Here is a 15,916-nt window from a genome sequence, read left to right as displayed (position 1 = left end):
ATGACTGAGATCTCAGCTGGTGCCCAGGAGGGTGCCAATGGGCGGTCGGTGCCCTATGTCAATGGCAAGCAGTCGTATGCAGAGAAGTTCAACATCGCAGACCACTTCATCGGCGGCAACCGATTGGCGAATGCTCCCTCGGGCAAGGTCAAGGACTTTGTTGCCCAAAATGATGGTCACACTGTCATCACAAACGTAAGCAATTCGCTTTGACACAAGATTTGGCAGATTTCTGTCAACCCCGCCAATTCTCTTGACGGATCAACTAACACCGTCTTCTGCAGGTTCTCATTGCCAACAACGGTATCGCTGCTGTCAAGGAGATTCGATCGGTCCGAAAATGGGCTTACGAGACGTTTCGCGATGAGCGAGCCATTCACTTCACTGTGATGGCCACCCCCGAAGATCTGCAGGCCAACGCAGAATACATTCGAATGGCTGACCACTACGTCGAGGTTCCCGGCGGCACCAACAACCACAACTATGCCAATGTCGAGCTGATTGTCGATATTGCTGAGCGTATGAACGTTCACGCCGTCTGGGCTGGATGGGGCCACGCCTCAGAAAACCCCAAGCTGCCAGAGTCGCTGGCCGCTTCCCCCAACAAGATTGTCTTTATCGGACCCCCTGGATCTGCCATGCGATCATTGGGTGACAAGATTTCCTCCACAATTGTTGCACAGCACGCCGCCGTGCCCTGTATTCCTTGGTCAGGAACAGGCGTCGATCAGGTCGCCGTTGACGACAAGGGTATTGTTACTGTTGCCGATGATATCTACGCCCAGGGATGCGTCACATCATGGGAGGAGGGTCTCGAGAAGGCCAAGGAGATTGGCTTCCCCGTCATGATCAAGGCTTCCGAGGGTGGTGGTGGCAAGGGTATCCGAAAGGCTACCGAGGAGGAGGGCTTCGAGGCTCTCTACAAGGCTGCTGCCAGTGAGATTCCTGGCTCTCCCATCTTCATCATGAAGCTTGCCGGCAACGCCCGCCATCTCGAGGTCCAGCTTCTTGCTGATCAGTACGGAAACAACATCTCCCTGTTCGGTCGTGATTGTTCCGTTCAGCGACGTCACCAGAAGATTATCGAAGAGGCTCCCGTCACCATTGCCAAGCCCGACACATTCAAGGCCATGGAGGATGCCGCTGTCCGTCTCGGTAAGCTCGTCGGTTACGTCTCTGCCGGTACCGTCGAGTACCTCTACTCCCACTCCGACGACAAGTTCTACTTCCTGGAACTCAACCCCCGTCTTCAGGTCGAGCATCCCACTACTGAGATGGTCAGTGGTGTCAACCTGCCCGCTGCCCAGCTTCAGATTGCCATGGGTATCCCTCTCCACAGAATCCGTGACATTCGACTCCTGTACGGTGTCGACCCCAAGACCTCAAGCGACATTGACTTTGAGTTCAAGAGCGAGGACACTTCCTCCAGCCAGCGACGACCTCAGCCCAAGGGCCACACCACTGCTTGCCGAATCACTTCCGAGGATCCCGGTGAGGGCTTCAAGCCTTCCAACGGTGTCATGCACGAGCTCAACTTCAGGAGTAGCTCCAACGTTTGGGGTTACTTCTCCGTCAGTTCTCAGGGTGGTATCCACAGTTTCTCTGACAGTCAGTTCGGTCACATTTTCGCCTATGGTGAGAACCGTTCTGCTTCAAGGAAGCACATGGTTATGGCCCTGAAGGAGCTCAGCATTCGTGGTGATTTCCGAACCACCATTGAGTACCTCATCAAGCTTCTTGAGACAGAGGCTTTCGAGGACAACACCATCTCTACTGGTTGGCTGGACGAGCTCATCTCCAAGCGCCTTACCGCTGAGCGACCCGAGACCATGCTTGCTGTCACCTGTGGTGCCGTTACCAAGGCTCACATTGCCAGCGAGGCTTGCATGACCGAGTACCGAGCCGGCCTTGAGAAGGGTCAGGTGCCCTCCAAGGACGTGCTCAAGACGGTCTTTACCATCGACTTCATCTACGAGGGTTTCCGTTACAAGTTCACAGCCACTCGTGCCAGCGTCGACAGCTACCACCTTTTCATCAACGGCTCCAAGTGCCATGTTGGTGTTCGTTCTCTGAGCGATGGTGGTATCCTTGTCCTTCTCGACGGACGAAGTCACAGCGTCTACTGGAAGGAAGAGGTTGGTGCCACTCGTTTGTCCGTCGACAGCAAGACTTGCCTGCTCGAGCAGGAGAACGACCCTACCCAGCTCCGATCTCCCAGCCCTGGTAAGCTTGTCAAGTACTCCGTCGAGAACGGTGCCCATGTCCGCGCCGGCCAGGCCTTTGCCGAGGTCGAGGTCATGAAGATGTACATGCCTCTCCTTGCCCAGGAGGATGGTGTTGTCCAGCTCATCAAGCAGCCCGGTGCCACTCTCGAGGCTGGTGATATCCTCGGTATACTCGCTCTCGATGACCCTAGCCGCGTTAAGCAGGCTCAGGCTTTCGTTGACAAGCTTCCCGAGTACGGTGAGCCTGTCGTTGTCGGTGCCAAGCCCGCTCAGCGCTTCTCTCTCCTCTACAACATCCTCCACAACATTCTTCTGGGTTACGACAACTCCGTCATCATGGACAACACCCTGAAGGAGCTTATCGAGGTCCTCCGCGATACCGAGCTTCCCTACAGCGAGTGGAACGCCCAGTTCTCTGCCCTCCACTCTCGCATGCCCCAGAAGCTTGATGCTCAGTTCACCCAGATCATTGAGCGCAGCAAGTCTCGCAACGCCGACTTCCCTGCCAAGGCTCTCAGCAAGGCTCTTCACAAGTTCATCGAGGACAACGTCGATGCTGGCGATGCCGGCATTCTCAAGACTACCCTCGCTCCCTTGACCGAGATCATCGACATGTACATTGAGGGCCAGAGGAGCCGAGAGCTCAACGTCATCAAGAGCATCTTGGAGCAGTACTACGAGGTCGAGGCCCTCTTCATGAACCAGCCCCAAGAGGATGCTGTTATCTTGCAGCTGCGTGACCAGCACAAGGATGATATCATGAAGGTCGTCCACACCGTTCTGTCTCACAGCCGTGTCAGCTCCAAGAGCTCTCTTATCCTTGCCATTCTTGAGGAGTATCGACCCAACAAGCCCAAGGCTGGAAACGTCGCCAAGAGCCTCCGCGAGACCCTCCGTCTGCTCACTGAGCTCCAGTCTCGACACACCTCCAAGGTTTCCTTGAAGGCCCGTGAGATCATGATCCAGTGCGCTCTTCCTTCCCTTGAGGAGCGAACCTCTCAGATGGAGCACATCCTTCGCTCTTCCGTCGTTGAGTCTCGATACGGTGAAACTGGCTGGGACCACCGTGAGCCTAGCCTTGACATCATTAAGGAGGTCGTTGACTCCAAGTACACTGTCTTTGATGTCTTGACCATGTTCTTCGCTCACGATGATCCTTGGGTGTCTTTGGCCTCTCTTGAGGTTTACGTCCGCCGAGCCTACCGTGCGTACCTCCTCAAGCAGATTGAGTACCACCAGGACGAGAACGACAACCCTCAATTCGTCTCTTGGGACTTCCAGCTCCGCAAGCTTGGTCAGTCCGAGTTTGGTCTTCCTCTCCAGTCTGCTGCTCCTTCTACCCCTGCTACACCCAGCGGAGGCGAGTTCAACTTTAAGCGAATCCACTCCATCAGCGACATGTCCTACCTCAACAGCAAGTGGGAGGATGAGCCTACTCGCAAGGGTGTCATTGTTCCTTGCAAGTACATCGATGAGGCTGAGGATCTGATTGGTAAGGCCCTCGAGGCCCTCGCTCATGAGCAGAAGCAGAAGAAGAAGAACACTCCTGGTCTTATCCCTGACCTCAGCGGCAAGCGTAAGCCTGCTCCTCTCAAGCAGCAAGAGGAGGAGCTCTCCGCTGTTATCAACGTTGCCATCCGTGACGTTGAGAGCCGCGACGACCGAGAGGCTCTTGAGGATATCCTCCCCATTGTCGAGCAGTACAAGGACGAGCTTCTTGCCCGTGGTGTTCGCCGTCTGACATTCATCTGCGGCCACAGCGATGGCTCTTACCCCGGATACTACACTTTCCGTGGACCCGAGTACAAGGAGGACGACAGTATCCGCCACAGCGAGCCCGCCCTTGCCTTCCAGCTTGAGCTCGCTCGTCTCAGCAAGTTCAACATCAAGCCTGTTTTCACTGAGAACAAGAGTATCCACGTTTACGAGGGTATTGGCAAGAGTGTTGACACTGACAAGCGATACTTCACTCGTGCTGTCATTCGACCTGGTCGTCTCCGAGATGAGATCCCTACTGCTGAGTACCTCATTTCCGAGGCTGACCGTGTTGTCAACGATATCTTTGACGCTCTCGAGATTATCGGCAACAACAACTCTGATCTGAACCACGTCTTCATCAACTTCTCTCCCGTGTTCCAGCTTCAGCCCAAGGAGGTTGAAGAGAGTCTCCAGGGCTTCCTCGACCGATTCGGCATCCGTGCTTGGCGACTCCGTATCGCTCAGGTCGAGATCCGCATCATCTGCACCGACCCCCAGACTGGCGAGCCCTACCCTCTCCGTGTCGTCATCACTAACACCTCTGGTTACGTTGTCGATGTCGATATGTACGCCGAGCGCAAGTCGGAGAAGGGTCAATGGGTCTTCCACAGCATTGGAGGCACTCACGAGAAGGGTCCCATGCACTTGATGCCCGTCTCTACCCCTTACGCCATCAAGAACTGGCTCCAGCCCAAGCGTCACGACGCTCACGGTATGGGAACTCAGTACGTCTACGATTTCCCCGAGCTTTTCCGCCAGGCTATCCAGAACACCTGGAACAAGGCCGTCAAGGCTCAGCCCAGCTTGGCTTCTCAGCAGCCCAAGACCGGTGACTGCATCAGCTTCACCGAGCTTGTTCTAGACGACAAGGATAACCTTGACGAGGTGAACCGTGAGCCTGGTACCAACACTTGTGGTATGGTTGGTTGGATCTTCAGGGCCCGCACCCCCGAGTACCCCAACGGCCGACGCTTCATCGTTATCGCCAACGATATCACCTACAAGATTGGTTCATTCGGACCCAAGGAAGACGACTTCTTTTACAAGTGTACTGAGCTTGCTCGCAAGCTTGGTATCCCTCGTATCTACCTATCTGCCAACTCTGGTGCTCGTCTTGGCCTTGCCGATGAGCTCATGGGTCACTTCAAGGTTGCCTGGAACAACCCTGAGAAGCAGGACGCTGGCTTCAAGTACCTCTACCTTGACGACGAGACCAAGACTCGCTTCGAGAAGGATGTCATCACTGAGGAGGTTACTGAGGATGGCGAGAAGCGACACAAGATCGTCACTGTCGTTGGTAAGGAGGAGGGTCTTGGTGTTGAGTGTCTGCGAGGCTCTGGTCTCATCGCTGGTGCCACCAGCCGTGCTTACAACGACATCTTTACCGTCACTCTGGTCACTTGCCGATCCGTTGGTATTGGTGCTTACCTTGTCCGTCTTGGTCAGCGTGCTGTCCAGATTGAGGGCCAGCCCATTATCCTGACTGGTGCTGCTGCCCTCAACAACCTGCTTGGTCGCGAGGTTTACACCTCTAACCTCCAGCTTGGTGGCACCCAGATCATGCACCGCAACGGTGTTTCTCACATGACCGCCAACGATGACTTTGCTGGTGTGTCCAAGATTGTCGAGTGGATGTCTTTTGTGCCCGAGAAGCGCAACAGCCCCGTTCCTGTCAGCCCCAGCGTTGACAGCTGGGACCGTGATGTCACCTACTACCCTCCCCAGAAGCAGCCCTACGATGTCCGATGGTTGATCGGTGGTCGTGAGGGCGAGAACGGCTTTGAGTCTGGTCTCTTTGACAAGGACTCCTTCGTCGAGGCTCTCGGCGGTTGGGCCAAGACTGTCGTTGTTGGTCGTGCTCGTCTCGGTGGTATCCCTATGGGTGTTATCGGTGTCGAGGTCCGATCCGTGGAGAACATCACTCCCGCCGACCCTGCCAACCCCGACTCTATCGAGCAGGTCAGCAATGAGGCTGGTGGTGTCTGGTACCCCAACTCTGCCTTCAAGACTGCCCAGGCTATCAACGACTTCAACAACGGTGAGCAGCTTCCTCTGATGATCCTTGCCAACTGGCGTGGTTTCTCTGGTGGTCAGCGGGACATGTACAACGAGGTTCTCAAGTACGGTTCTTTTATCGTCGATGCCCTCGTTAAGTACGAGCAGCCCATCTTCATCTACATCCCTCCCTTCGGTGAGCTTCGTGGTGGATCTTGGGTCGTCGTCGATCCTACCATCAACCCCACTGCTATGGAGATGTACGCCGACACCGAGGCCCGTGGTGGTGTCCTTGAGCCCGAGGGTATGATTGGTATCAAGTACCGCAAGCAGAAGCAGATCCAGACCATCATCCGCATGGATCCTACTTATGCTGGACTCAAGAAGCAGCTCGAGGACTCTAGCCTGTCTTCTGAGCAGACCGACGAGATTAAGAAGAAGATGGCTGCCCGCGAGAAGGAGCTGTTGCCTGTCTACTCTCAGATTGCTCTCCAGTTTGCTGATCTCCACGATCGCGCTGGACGCATGAAGGCCAAGGGTGCCATCCGCGATGTTCTCGAGTGGTCCAGCTCGCGACGCTTCTTTTACTGGCGTCTCCGCCGCCGTCTCAACGAGGAGTACATCCTGCGCCGCATGACATCCACCATCATCAGCACCTCGCACAACCAGACTGCTACCAAGGACAAGGAGACTCGCGACAAGTACTTGCACCTCCTCCGCAGCTGGTCAGCCATTGTTGATTGGGAGAAGGATGACCAGGCGGTCACTGAGTGGTATGAGACTGAGCGCAAGGCCATCGGTGAGAAGGTCGATGCCCTCAAGTCTGAGGTGCTGGCAGCCGAGGTTGCCAGCGTTGTCCGAGGCCACGCCAAGGCTGGATGGACTGGTGTTCGTGAGGTGATGAGAGTCATGCCCGTTGAGGAGCGGGAGCAGATTCTCAAGTACCTCCAGCAGTAAATAAGATGGAACACATAGGAGGGGTTTACGAAATGGGATGATTCCCTTGTTTTTCATTGGCGATTTATGTTACTCATGGTTCATGTCATGTCATAAGACGGTTAGAAATGAAGGATCATAGACGGGAGACTGTGTATGAGGCGTATGGTATGGTACTGGAATGGTTTCGATTGTTCATATCCAATTTATTAGTTCAACTTTAATTGTTTGTCTTTTGAATGTGAATGTCAAGCTAAACGATACTGTTGAGACCGGCCACTGACGAAGTAATGACGCTCGTAGTTTGTGGTGTAGTAAAATGTGATCCTTTGTTTATGTGGCTGTGGGTTGACAATCCTTGAACAGTAACAACCATAACGATAACCCCAAAGTTAGTAAGTATATCTACATATATCATTACCATTAAAAGAGACGTGCAACAGGTGAACCCAATTAACAGACCACTGCCAAGACGTCCGCCTCCCTTCGGTTCCGCCTCTAAAGGGACCTGTCATGTCCCGAATCTGATTGGCTAATTGCACCAGAACAATAAGGAACGCCCAGGAAAAAGTTGGGAAAATCAATAACCACAGTAGCACTGGCGACAGATTTCGGCCGGCAATTGTATTAAATAAGCTCAAATACCCTTCTTTCATCTGTGGTATTCTCTTTTATACATACAAACAGATTTAAGAGTAACATTGCACACAAGGTATCGAGGCAAACATGTCCAACACAGACTCTCCCCAGACAAAAGAGTCTCACGACCTCGAGAACAATACACAACCAACCGAAGAAAAACAAGGTTCATCTGCTTTCAAGGCTCTAGGATGGCTTGACCGTTTACTAGCAGTATGGATCCTTCTCGCAATGATTATTGGTATCCTGCTGGGTAACTTTGTCCCTTCTACCGGAGCTGCTTTGGAAAAGGGTAAATTCGTCGGTGTTTCGGTTCCTATAGGTGAGAAAAATACAATCAATTCCGAATCAACTAATATTGATGATTCTGTAGCCGTTGGTTTACTCGTCATGATGTATCCCATCCTCTGCAAAGTCCGATACGAAAGCCTCCACGAGATCTTTTCCCAGCGCGACGTCTGGAAGCAAATTCTCTTTAGCATCTTTATCAATTGGATCATTGCGCCTTTCTTGATGGTAAGTAATGATTCCCCGGGTTTGGAAACATTGCTAACGTATACAGCTCGGCCTGGCATGGGCCTTTCTTCCAGACAAGCCCGAACTGCGCGTCGGTCTTATCCTCGTTGGTCTCGCACGATGCATCGCCATGGTGCTGATATGGAACGGTCTTGCCGGCGGCGATAGTGAATACTGTGCTATCCTCGTGGCTATCAACTCGATCCTCCAGATGGCCCTGTACGCGCCAATGTCGGTTTTCTTCATCAGCATCATCAGTGGAGAGGAAGGCTCCCTCGAAGTGTCGTACTCGACCGTTGCCACAAGCGTAGCAGTGTTTCTCGGAATTCCTCTTGCTGCCGCCATAATTACTCGTTTCTCTCTGCGCAAGCTAGCTGGACCCGAGTGGTATGAGCGAGTCTTTTTGCGCATTGTTTCTCCTTGGTCTCTTATCGGTCTCTTGTACACCATCCTTATCCTCTTTGCCTCGCAAGGCCACCAGGTAGTTCATCAGATCGTGTCCGTTGTGCGCGTAGCGGCGCCTCTGATCGTTTACTTTGTGGTTGTTTTCTTTGCGACACTGCTTATTGCCCGACGCGCTGGGTTTGGATACAAGCTTTCGACAACGCAGAGCTTCACAGCTGCAAGCAACAATTTTGAGCTCGCCATTGCAGTAGCAATTACTGCCTTTGGTCCAAGCAGCGATCAGGCGCTCGCGGCGACGGTTGGGCCGTTGATAGAGGTTCCGGTGCTTTTGGGGCTGGTGTATCTGCTCCGTTGGGTGTCTGATAGATGGAACTGGAAGATCTAGGCTTGTCGTGGGTTTGTAGAAACATACGATAGCATAGGTCATGTCATCTCGTCCATGAGGGTGAGTAAATCTGTATTTCGAACCATGCAGTTGTCATTAGAAGCACATCCAAGAAAAGCACGCGCGTTGGAAATATCCGAATGGCCTTTGATTTGCGCAAGAATAGTAGCAGCCTCCATGCAGTGTATTTTGTCAATGGATCTCGGATGCTGCATCTCCGGTTGCATCTCCGGTTGCATCTCTGGCTGTGGCGGAGGTTGTGGTCTAGGACAACAGCCTGACTCTTCAGTGCAAGTATTCACAGTTGTAGAAGGCGTCGGCGGCGAATACATCATGGGCTGAAAAGTAATAGGAGGATTGCTAGGACCACAGCCTTGAGGTTGACACTGAGACTGAAAAACCGGCATGGGTCTCGAAGGGATGACGACAGGCGACGTAGTAGACGGCGTCGCCACGGGCGTAAACGAAGACACACCAGTTTTAACAGCGGTCTTGTCGTCATGCCTCACAGCTTCAATATGAGCCTCGACTTCTTCGGGAGCAACACCCTTTGCAGCAAGCAAGGCTCTCAGAGCCGCGTTCTCACCAGCCACAACCCTGGCCACGCGCTGCATTTCAAGGGTAGCCTGCGCATCGCGACGTTCGTACTCACGCACGCGACCCTGAAGATCGTCGAGCAGCTCACGTTGACGAGCGCGAGAACGACGTTGGTTCTCACGATTGAGGGCGAGAGACTCTGGGGTTCGCGCCTGAGGTTGTTAGTATTTTGAGTGAGTTGATGATGGGTTTGTTCGCACCTTGCGTGGCATGATGAAGCTATTGTCTTTCAATCGAGACGAGTAGAGATTCAACCTCGGATGATGGACCAGATGAATTGGTAAGTGAGAAAGATTCTTGCAGCGACAAATCTCAGAGTAATAGGTAATAGTTAGGTCCCACCCTGGAAAGAGAGGCTTGCATCTAGAGCGAAATGGGTAGAGAGGCATTCGTCAGCTCTTTTGTCTGCACTTGTGTCATTATTTATGTCTCAATTAGTGTATATATACAGAGTATAGCAATTCATTATGATGCATTATAGGCCATTAATTAGCTGTTCATCACAAGTTTTAATTACAGGCATTATTCGCCAACTAACCGCCATCATCGGATTACAAACCCCCCTCCACAGCTTTTTTCTCCGGGTGGGTTCAGCACTACCCACTCTGCCATTACAGTTTAGCTAAACCGGACCATCGGCAACTTCCATCTTCCCTCTCCAACGTCAACTTTATTCAATTCAATTCAAACTGGTCTATTCCTCAAACACCAATTGATCGATGCAGCAATCATGATCTGCAACACATGTCGCCGCGCAGCAATGCGCTCAACCCGTGCTCCTCTACGCACCCTCCTCCGCATTCCCACAACCATCACCCGTCTACCTACAACAACTCCAACAACACTTCGTCGTCTCCTCTCAACCTCCATCCCTCGCTTCTCCGCCGCCGCTCAAGAAGAACCCGACCTCCCATCCATGAGCCCCGCCGAAGCAGCCATTGCTGAAATCCTATCCGAAAAGCTTTCGCCTACCGAACTGCTCGTCCAGGACGTCTCGGGCGGTTGCGGGAGCATGTACGCCATCGACATTACATCGCCTGCTTTCAAGGGCCAGACTATTCTCAAGCAGCAGCGCATGGTTAATGCTGCGCTGGGCGATCTTGTCAAGAGCTGGCATGGAGTTCAGATCAGGACAAAGGTTGCTTAAGCTGAGGCGAGGCTTGAAGAGAGAGAGAAAAAAAAAAGATATCCTAGAGAGGAGGCCGTTATGATTGTACGACTACAGGGGAACAAGCGATAGAGATCAGAATGTCAGGCTCAACAAGGATTACAATTGTGCAAGACTTCAGCTTCTACTACGGCCCAACAACACAAGCACAGGGTATAACTATTGTAAAATACAAGAGGGAAACGACAGTTAAATGAAATAAAGTGATCTAGAATCAATGATCAAAATGAGCTATATTAGCCACTCCCGCATTGATAATCCCTTCATAATTTAGCACTAGAACCATCTCCAATCCTGTCGTGACACATCCTATCAGCCATTCACAATAGACAAACGGGACCATACTTTGAATGGGTATATTAAACTTTTCATATTCTCATCTATTGCGCCAGCCGAGGCAAATCTCGACATCCCAATATTCCTGTCCACCTTTTATTCCATCTTATCTTCTACAATTTATGTGTTTACATTCTATTCATAGTTAGCAAAATATTCCTCACAACTTTAGAGTCTAACATACCGCTCAACAGGTGAGAGACCAAGGAGGCTCATGCCGTTGTAGAGCACAATTCGGGCAGCATCGTACAGACCCATACGGGCCTTTTGGAGCTCATCCTCGCTGCCAACAATTCGGAGGTGATCGTAGCTGGAGCTGAGGACGTGGGTCATCTTGAACAGGTATGTCAAGATAGTAGTAGGCTCCAGAGTCTTGAGGGTGTTTTGAACAACGTCGGGCCACTGGCTGAGAAGTCGGACAAGGTCCGTGGCGTGCTTCTCCTTCAGCAGGCTGTAGTCGGCGGTGGCGAGCTGCTCGTCGCTGAGGTTGACCTTTCGGCGGATAGAGCACAGACGAGCGTGGGCGTACTGGAGGTAAGGACCAGTGTCACCCTCGAAAGAGGTCATGACGTCCATGTCGAACTTGTAGTTGTTGATTCTAGTCTTGTCAGTAAAAAGTCTCCCATCAGTTTCGTGGTACATACCGCTTTCCAGACATGTCCTGGACCATAACACTGCTGATACCGAGAATGTCGGCAACAGCCTCGGGGTTCTCAACCTGGGAGTACTTGGTCTCGTTCTTTCGCATGACCTCGTGCATCTTTTCGGCGACATCACGGAGGATATCGTCGAGGAACTTGACAGTACCCTTTCGGGTGCTCATACCAAGAACCATACCAAAATTGATGTGCTGGCACTTCTTGACAATGTCCTCGTGGCCCATAAGCTCAATAGTCTTGAAGAGCTGCTTCAAGTGAAGGTCCTGCTGAGAAGCAATAACATAGATCATTTTGTCAAACTTGTACTTCTCCTGTCGGTTGAGGAGCTCGCTGATATCTCGGGTGAGGTAAAGAGCAGTGCCGTCCTTCTTTCGGAGAATAACCTTCTCAAGACTCTTACCAGGCTTTCCAGCGACGTGCTTGGAGAAATCGATCAAAGTAGCTCCGTTGGCATCCTCTGTAAGTCCCTTCTCGGCGAGGATCTCGGCAGCCTTCTTCATATCCTCCTCGGGGACCTGGGACTCGCCACAGTACTCGTCATACTCAATGTTGAGGCGAGCGTACGTCTTCTTATAACGAACAATGCTCAGATCTCGGAATCGTCGCCACAGATCGACGGCCTCCTTGTCACCATCCGTCATGCGTCGGAAGTACTTTCGGGCCTGCTCATCCAGAGAATCAGCCTCGAGAGCAGAGACATCCTCGCCGGCGTCCTGCTTCTCCTTGATCTTGGACTTTTCGTCAGACATGTCGCTGTTGATTCGGACGTAGAGGTTGAACAGGTGGTTGATAGGGTCGGCCTTGAGGGCTTCCTCATCACCCCACTTCTCCCAGGCCAGAGCCAACAGACCGTACTGCTTGCCCCAGTCACCGAGGTAGTTCAGTCGGGTGACCTCCCAGCCAGCGCTCTCGTGCAAAGAAGCGATGAAACCACCAATGATGGTACTTCGAAGATGGCCAGCATGGAAGGGCTTGGCGATGTTGGGCGAAGAGAACTCGACAATCATTCGCTTCTTGCCAGAGTTGGGGTCGCTGGGGTCTCGGAGACCATTGTAGGGGCTCTTGCCGTAGCTGGAGGCTTGCTTTCGGATCGTGGGAAGCAGCATGTTGGTGAGCTTGTCGGCCTTGAAGAAGAAGGAAATAAAGGGACCGGAGGCAGTAGGCTTCTCAATGAGGGGAGACTCAGGGAACTAAATTGTTTGGTCAGTCATGGTCGACGGCAGCAACGAAATGCGACTGACCTTGGAGGCCCATTCTTCAGCAAGCTCACCAGGCTTCTTGCCCTTTACACGGAGAGCAGGCACGGCGAGGATGGCATCGCCCTTGTCGAGGGTCTGAGTCCACTGAATGGCGGGGTAGATAATGCTGGGATCAACGCCAGTGATGGGCGCCAGGAGACTTGTGATGTGAGATCGGTAAATGTCGACAGGGTTGGTGTCGGGATGACAGTTGGGGTAAGATTCGACCTTGTCGATACCGAGCTCCTGGAGCTGGTCGGCGAGGGCGTTTGCGTCAGTCGCCATTGTGTATAGATGTCGATGTCGATATCTGGAGGAGGGGTGATGCAGGGACTGGTGGGTCGATGAGATGGAAAGTTGTATCAAAGACCGTCGCAATGGCAAAGAGGCTGTATATAAAGAACAAGAGGTAGAAGAAAAAAGTGTGGATGGAGTGAAGCGCCGCGCGAGCATCAATGGCGATTCCGAGTGTGACTCAAGTGGGCTCAAGGGTTAACAAAAATGCTTTTGACTCTTTTCTTTCTTGCAGTAGAGGCGGGTCATTCGCTACAGAGCTTCCAGCATCGGGCAAGAACCGCGGGGCACGGCAGCCTTGAAATTCCGCTCCGATTACCCCTCCAGAATGACTGCGTTCCAGTGTCACACTCACTGTAAGAATTGTATACTTGAGTCATGTATGACTCTTGACTTCGATCACGGAGCAATAATGTCATATCTGATATAATTTGATCAATTTGGATTAAAAGATTCAACACGACTAAAACGCTATTGTCTAACAGTTGCCAACCTAGACCAGACCAGACCAGACCAATATGAAGTAACTCTTCAGAATAAACCGTACAGTTTAACGAATCCAGAAAAAGATTATTTTGACGCGCCGTAGTTGTGGGCAGTCCCTCAACATGCATTAGAAAGGGTATAACAAGGAAACTTTTGCTTAGACATTGTGATCACCAGGTGTCATCATGTCGTTGGTACCAAACTTGGCACCGCTCTGCTTCTTGCGCGCAATCTCCTTGCGCCACTCAAACATGGTGTTGGGCTTGTCCTTGATGACCTGGCGAAGCTTCTCGTCGCTGCGCTTCATCCAAGCGTTGGGAGACGCGGTGCTAACGGGGTACAGAGGCATGCTGTTGTGGCTGAGCAGGAAAGTATCCGGCTCGCGCTTATCATGAGACGCAATAACATCCAGGTCAGCCGCAATCTGGTCACAGTAAATCTCGAGGGGAAGATCGTTGACATCCTGGCCAAAGGGGTTCTCGATCTCCTGTCCGATGAAGAGAAGGCCGAAAATGATGTAAGCTGCGACGATGGAGGCGGGAATAGTAATCCACTCGAGCGTCTGAACAAGCTGGAAGGGGAGGACAAAGATGTAGATAAAGGTGATTTGGCTGATGGCAATGGTGTAGGCAATTGGGAGGGGAGTGTTGAGAACTCGGTCACATCCTGTCATGCAGTCATTCATCAATCCGAGGTTGTTGTAAGCGAGAGTCTGTTGCATAGGGATGTCGAGCTGTCCTTGGGCAACCATGCGATCGATAGTGACGGCGAGGTGGCTGAGGATCTCAAGAGGCAGGTTACCCAGAGGCTTGTCAGTCTTCTTAAGAGCCTTTCGAGGGTTGCTTTGAGCAAATGACACGCCCAGATACTCTCCAACAGACTTGAAGATGTTCTTCTTCTTCATGGACCCGGCGTCGGGATCAGCCAGAGTAGCATCCTTGGCAAAGGTGTTGAGGTGGCCGATGAGATGCTCCATATCGGGGTAGGCACTGTAGGGCTCGAATCGCAATGCGTGCTTGAGGGAAACAGCGAATGCGACAATGAGGTTCATGGCACCAATCTTCTTGAGAATTGTCTCGCGGGGGTCTTGATCAGGCACGTCCTTGCCATGGATCCAGATGACACGACCCAATGTCTGGGAAGCCATTGTGAGGGTTCCCCAGTATCGACGACCTTCAGCATAACGCTCGTAAGCAGTGGAGGATCGGAAAGACAGACTAAGACCGACGACGAAACCCAGAATGGTGAGCAGAACAGAGTTGACCTGAATCTTGGGGTAGTGGTCGTGGATGACCGTGATGGCAGTAGACCAAGCTCCGATGGCAATGAGAGGGATGATGAGCTTGGGCATGATGGAGCCGTGCATTTGCATGACCAGAGGCCATTTTGAGTGCTTTTGGATATCGCGAGGACCAGTGAAGTAGTCGTCGAGATCGAGGGAAGTCTGCTTGCGGAAAAGGGCAGGGTTGACGCCAACGGCGGGAGAAGGGGGAGAGCGAACATTGTCGAGAGGGATTTCGAGACTGTGCATACGCTTCGCGGTAGAGCTGTCCATGCTTGTGAGGCGCGTGGGATCAAGCTTCTCCTGTGTCTGAGTGGCGGCGGTGGTGTCGATGGTCGGCCTGTTCACAGCCGTAGTGGCAGTATGGCCTGAGGCTGCAGAGTGGTTGTCGCCCATGTTGTCGGTTTATGTCAGTGTAGATATCTCAGGTTTAGGGAATGCGATTTCCTGCCAGCAGGTCCTAGAGGGAGAGGGATGCCTAGAGAGGATAGGGAAACTAGGTCGTGCAGTGATGAACGGTAGTAATAAACGAGAGTAGGAAAAAGATGGGATCAAATAAAGGAAGATGTAAGAAACGGCGGAGGTGGTCTGGTGTATTTTAACCAAAGGAAAGAGGAGGCACAAGGAGCAAACAAGCTACAGGGGAGAAAGATTAAGGGCTTTACTTGAGGAGGATACGGAAATAGGTGGTCTAGAATCGGGTTGGAGAGGGCACATAGAATGACTGAATTATTATGTCCCTCAACCAGTGTCAAGTCGACTTACAGGCTTACAGGGAGCGAATACTAAGTGGAGGTGGTCTCAATGCCGCCGCCACTCAGGAACGCTCCCACACCAATCCCACAAAGGAAAGCCCCTGTAACGTCCGATCCGTCTCGCGTGGCCATTGGCTGCAGCGCACCACACCGGCGGCGCCGCCTCGTTCTGGGGGGAAGTCTCAGCGGCAGGGCCCGCCTGGGCAAGAGAGCTAGGGTCAATGTTCAGTGTAAGTGATGCG

The 15,916-nt window shown here is 52.3% G+C and overlaps 6 protein-coding genes across 6 annotated transcripts; 3 read left to right on the top strand and 3 right to left on the bottom strand.

The window, feature by feature from the left end:
• Nucleotides 1-6,935, top strand: FGSG_06580 (acetyl-CoA carboxylase; the record flags this gene model as incomplete). Its single annotated transcript, XM_011327894.1, has 2 exons — nt 1-195; nt 285-6,935. 2 exons carry the CDS (start codon nt 1-3, stop codon nt 6,933-6,935), a joined length of 6,846 nt encoding a protein of 2,281 aa, XP_011326196.1.
• Nucleotides 6,936-7,640: 705 nt separating this feature from the next.
• FGSG_06579 (uncharacterized protein) lies at nt 7,641-8,859 on the top strand (the record flags this gene model as incomplete). Its single annotated transcript, XM_011327893.1, has 3 exons — nt 7,641-7,875; nt 7,927-8,069; nt 8,116-8,859. The coding sequence occupies 3 exons, from the start codon at nt 7,641-7,643 to the stop codon at nt 8,857-8,859; spliced, it is 1,122 nt and encodes a 373-aa protein (XP_011326195.1).
• A 38-nt stretch (nt 8,860-8,897) lies between these two features.
• On the bottom strand, nt 8,898-9,668 carry FGSG_06578 (uncharacterized protein; the record flags this gene model as incomplete). Its single annotated transcript, XM_011327892.1, has 2 exons — nt 8,898-9,608; nt 9,657-9,668. The coding sequence occupies 2 exons, from the start codon at nt 9,666-9,668 to the stop codon at nt 8,898-8,900; spliced, it is 723 nt and encodes a 240-aa protein (XP_011326194.1).
• Nucleotides 9,669-10,186: 518 nt separating this feature from the next.
• On the top strand, nt 10,187-10,842 carry FGSG_06577 (uncharacterized protein; the record flags this gene model as incomplete). The annotated part of the gene is made up of 1 exon (XM_011327891.1): nt 10,187-10,842. The coding sequence occupies one exon, from the start codon at nt 10,187-10,189 to the stop codon at nt 10,601-10,603; it is 417 nt and encodes a 138-aa protein (XP_011326193.1). The 3' UTR covers nt 10,604-10,842.
• A 246-nt stretch (nt 10,843-11,088) lies between these two features.
• On the bottom strand, nt 11,089-13,142 carry FGSG_06576 (arginyl-tRNA synthetase; the record flags this gene model as incomplete). Its single annotated transcript, XM_011327890.1, has 4 exons — nt 11,089-11,095; nt 11,145-11,558; nt 11,605-12,809; nt 12,861-13,142. 4 exons carry the CDS (start codon nt 13,140-13,142, stop codon nt 11,089-11,091), a joined length of 1,908 nt encoding a protein of 635 aa, XP_011326192.1.
• Nucleotides 13,143-13,584: 442 nt separating this feature from the next.
• FGSG_06575 (uncharacterized protein) lies at nt 13,585-15,516 on the bottom strand. Its single transcript, XM_011327889.1, has one exon. The coding sequence runs from the start codon at nt 15,313-15,315 to the stop codon at nt 13,795-13,797; it is 1,521 nt and encodes a 506-aa protein (XP_011326191.1). The 5' UTR covers nt 15,316-15,516; the 3' UTR covers nt 13,585-13,794.
• Nucleotides 15,517-15,916: the final 400 nt, after the last annotated feature.

Source organism: Fusarium graminearum, chromosome 4, assembly GCF_000240135.3.
Source record: "Fusarium graminearum PH-1 chromosome 4, whole genome shotgun sequence".
In the NCBI taxonomy this organism is placed as follows: Eukaryota; Fungi; Ascomycota; class Sordariomycetes; order Hypocreales; family Nectriaceae; genus Fusarium; species Fusarium graminearum.
This window is presented reverse-complemented; position numbering and strand designations above follow the sequence as displayed.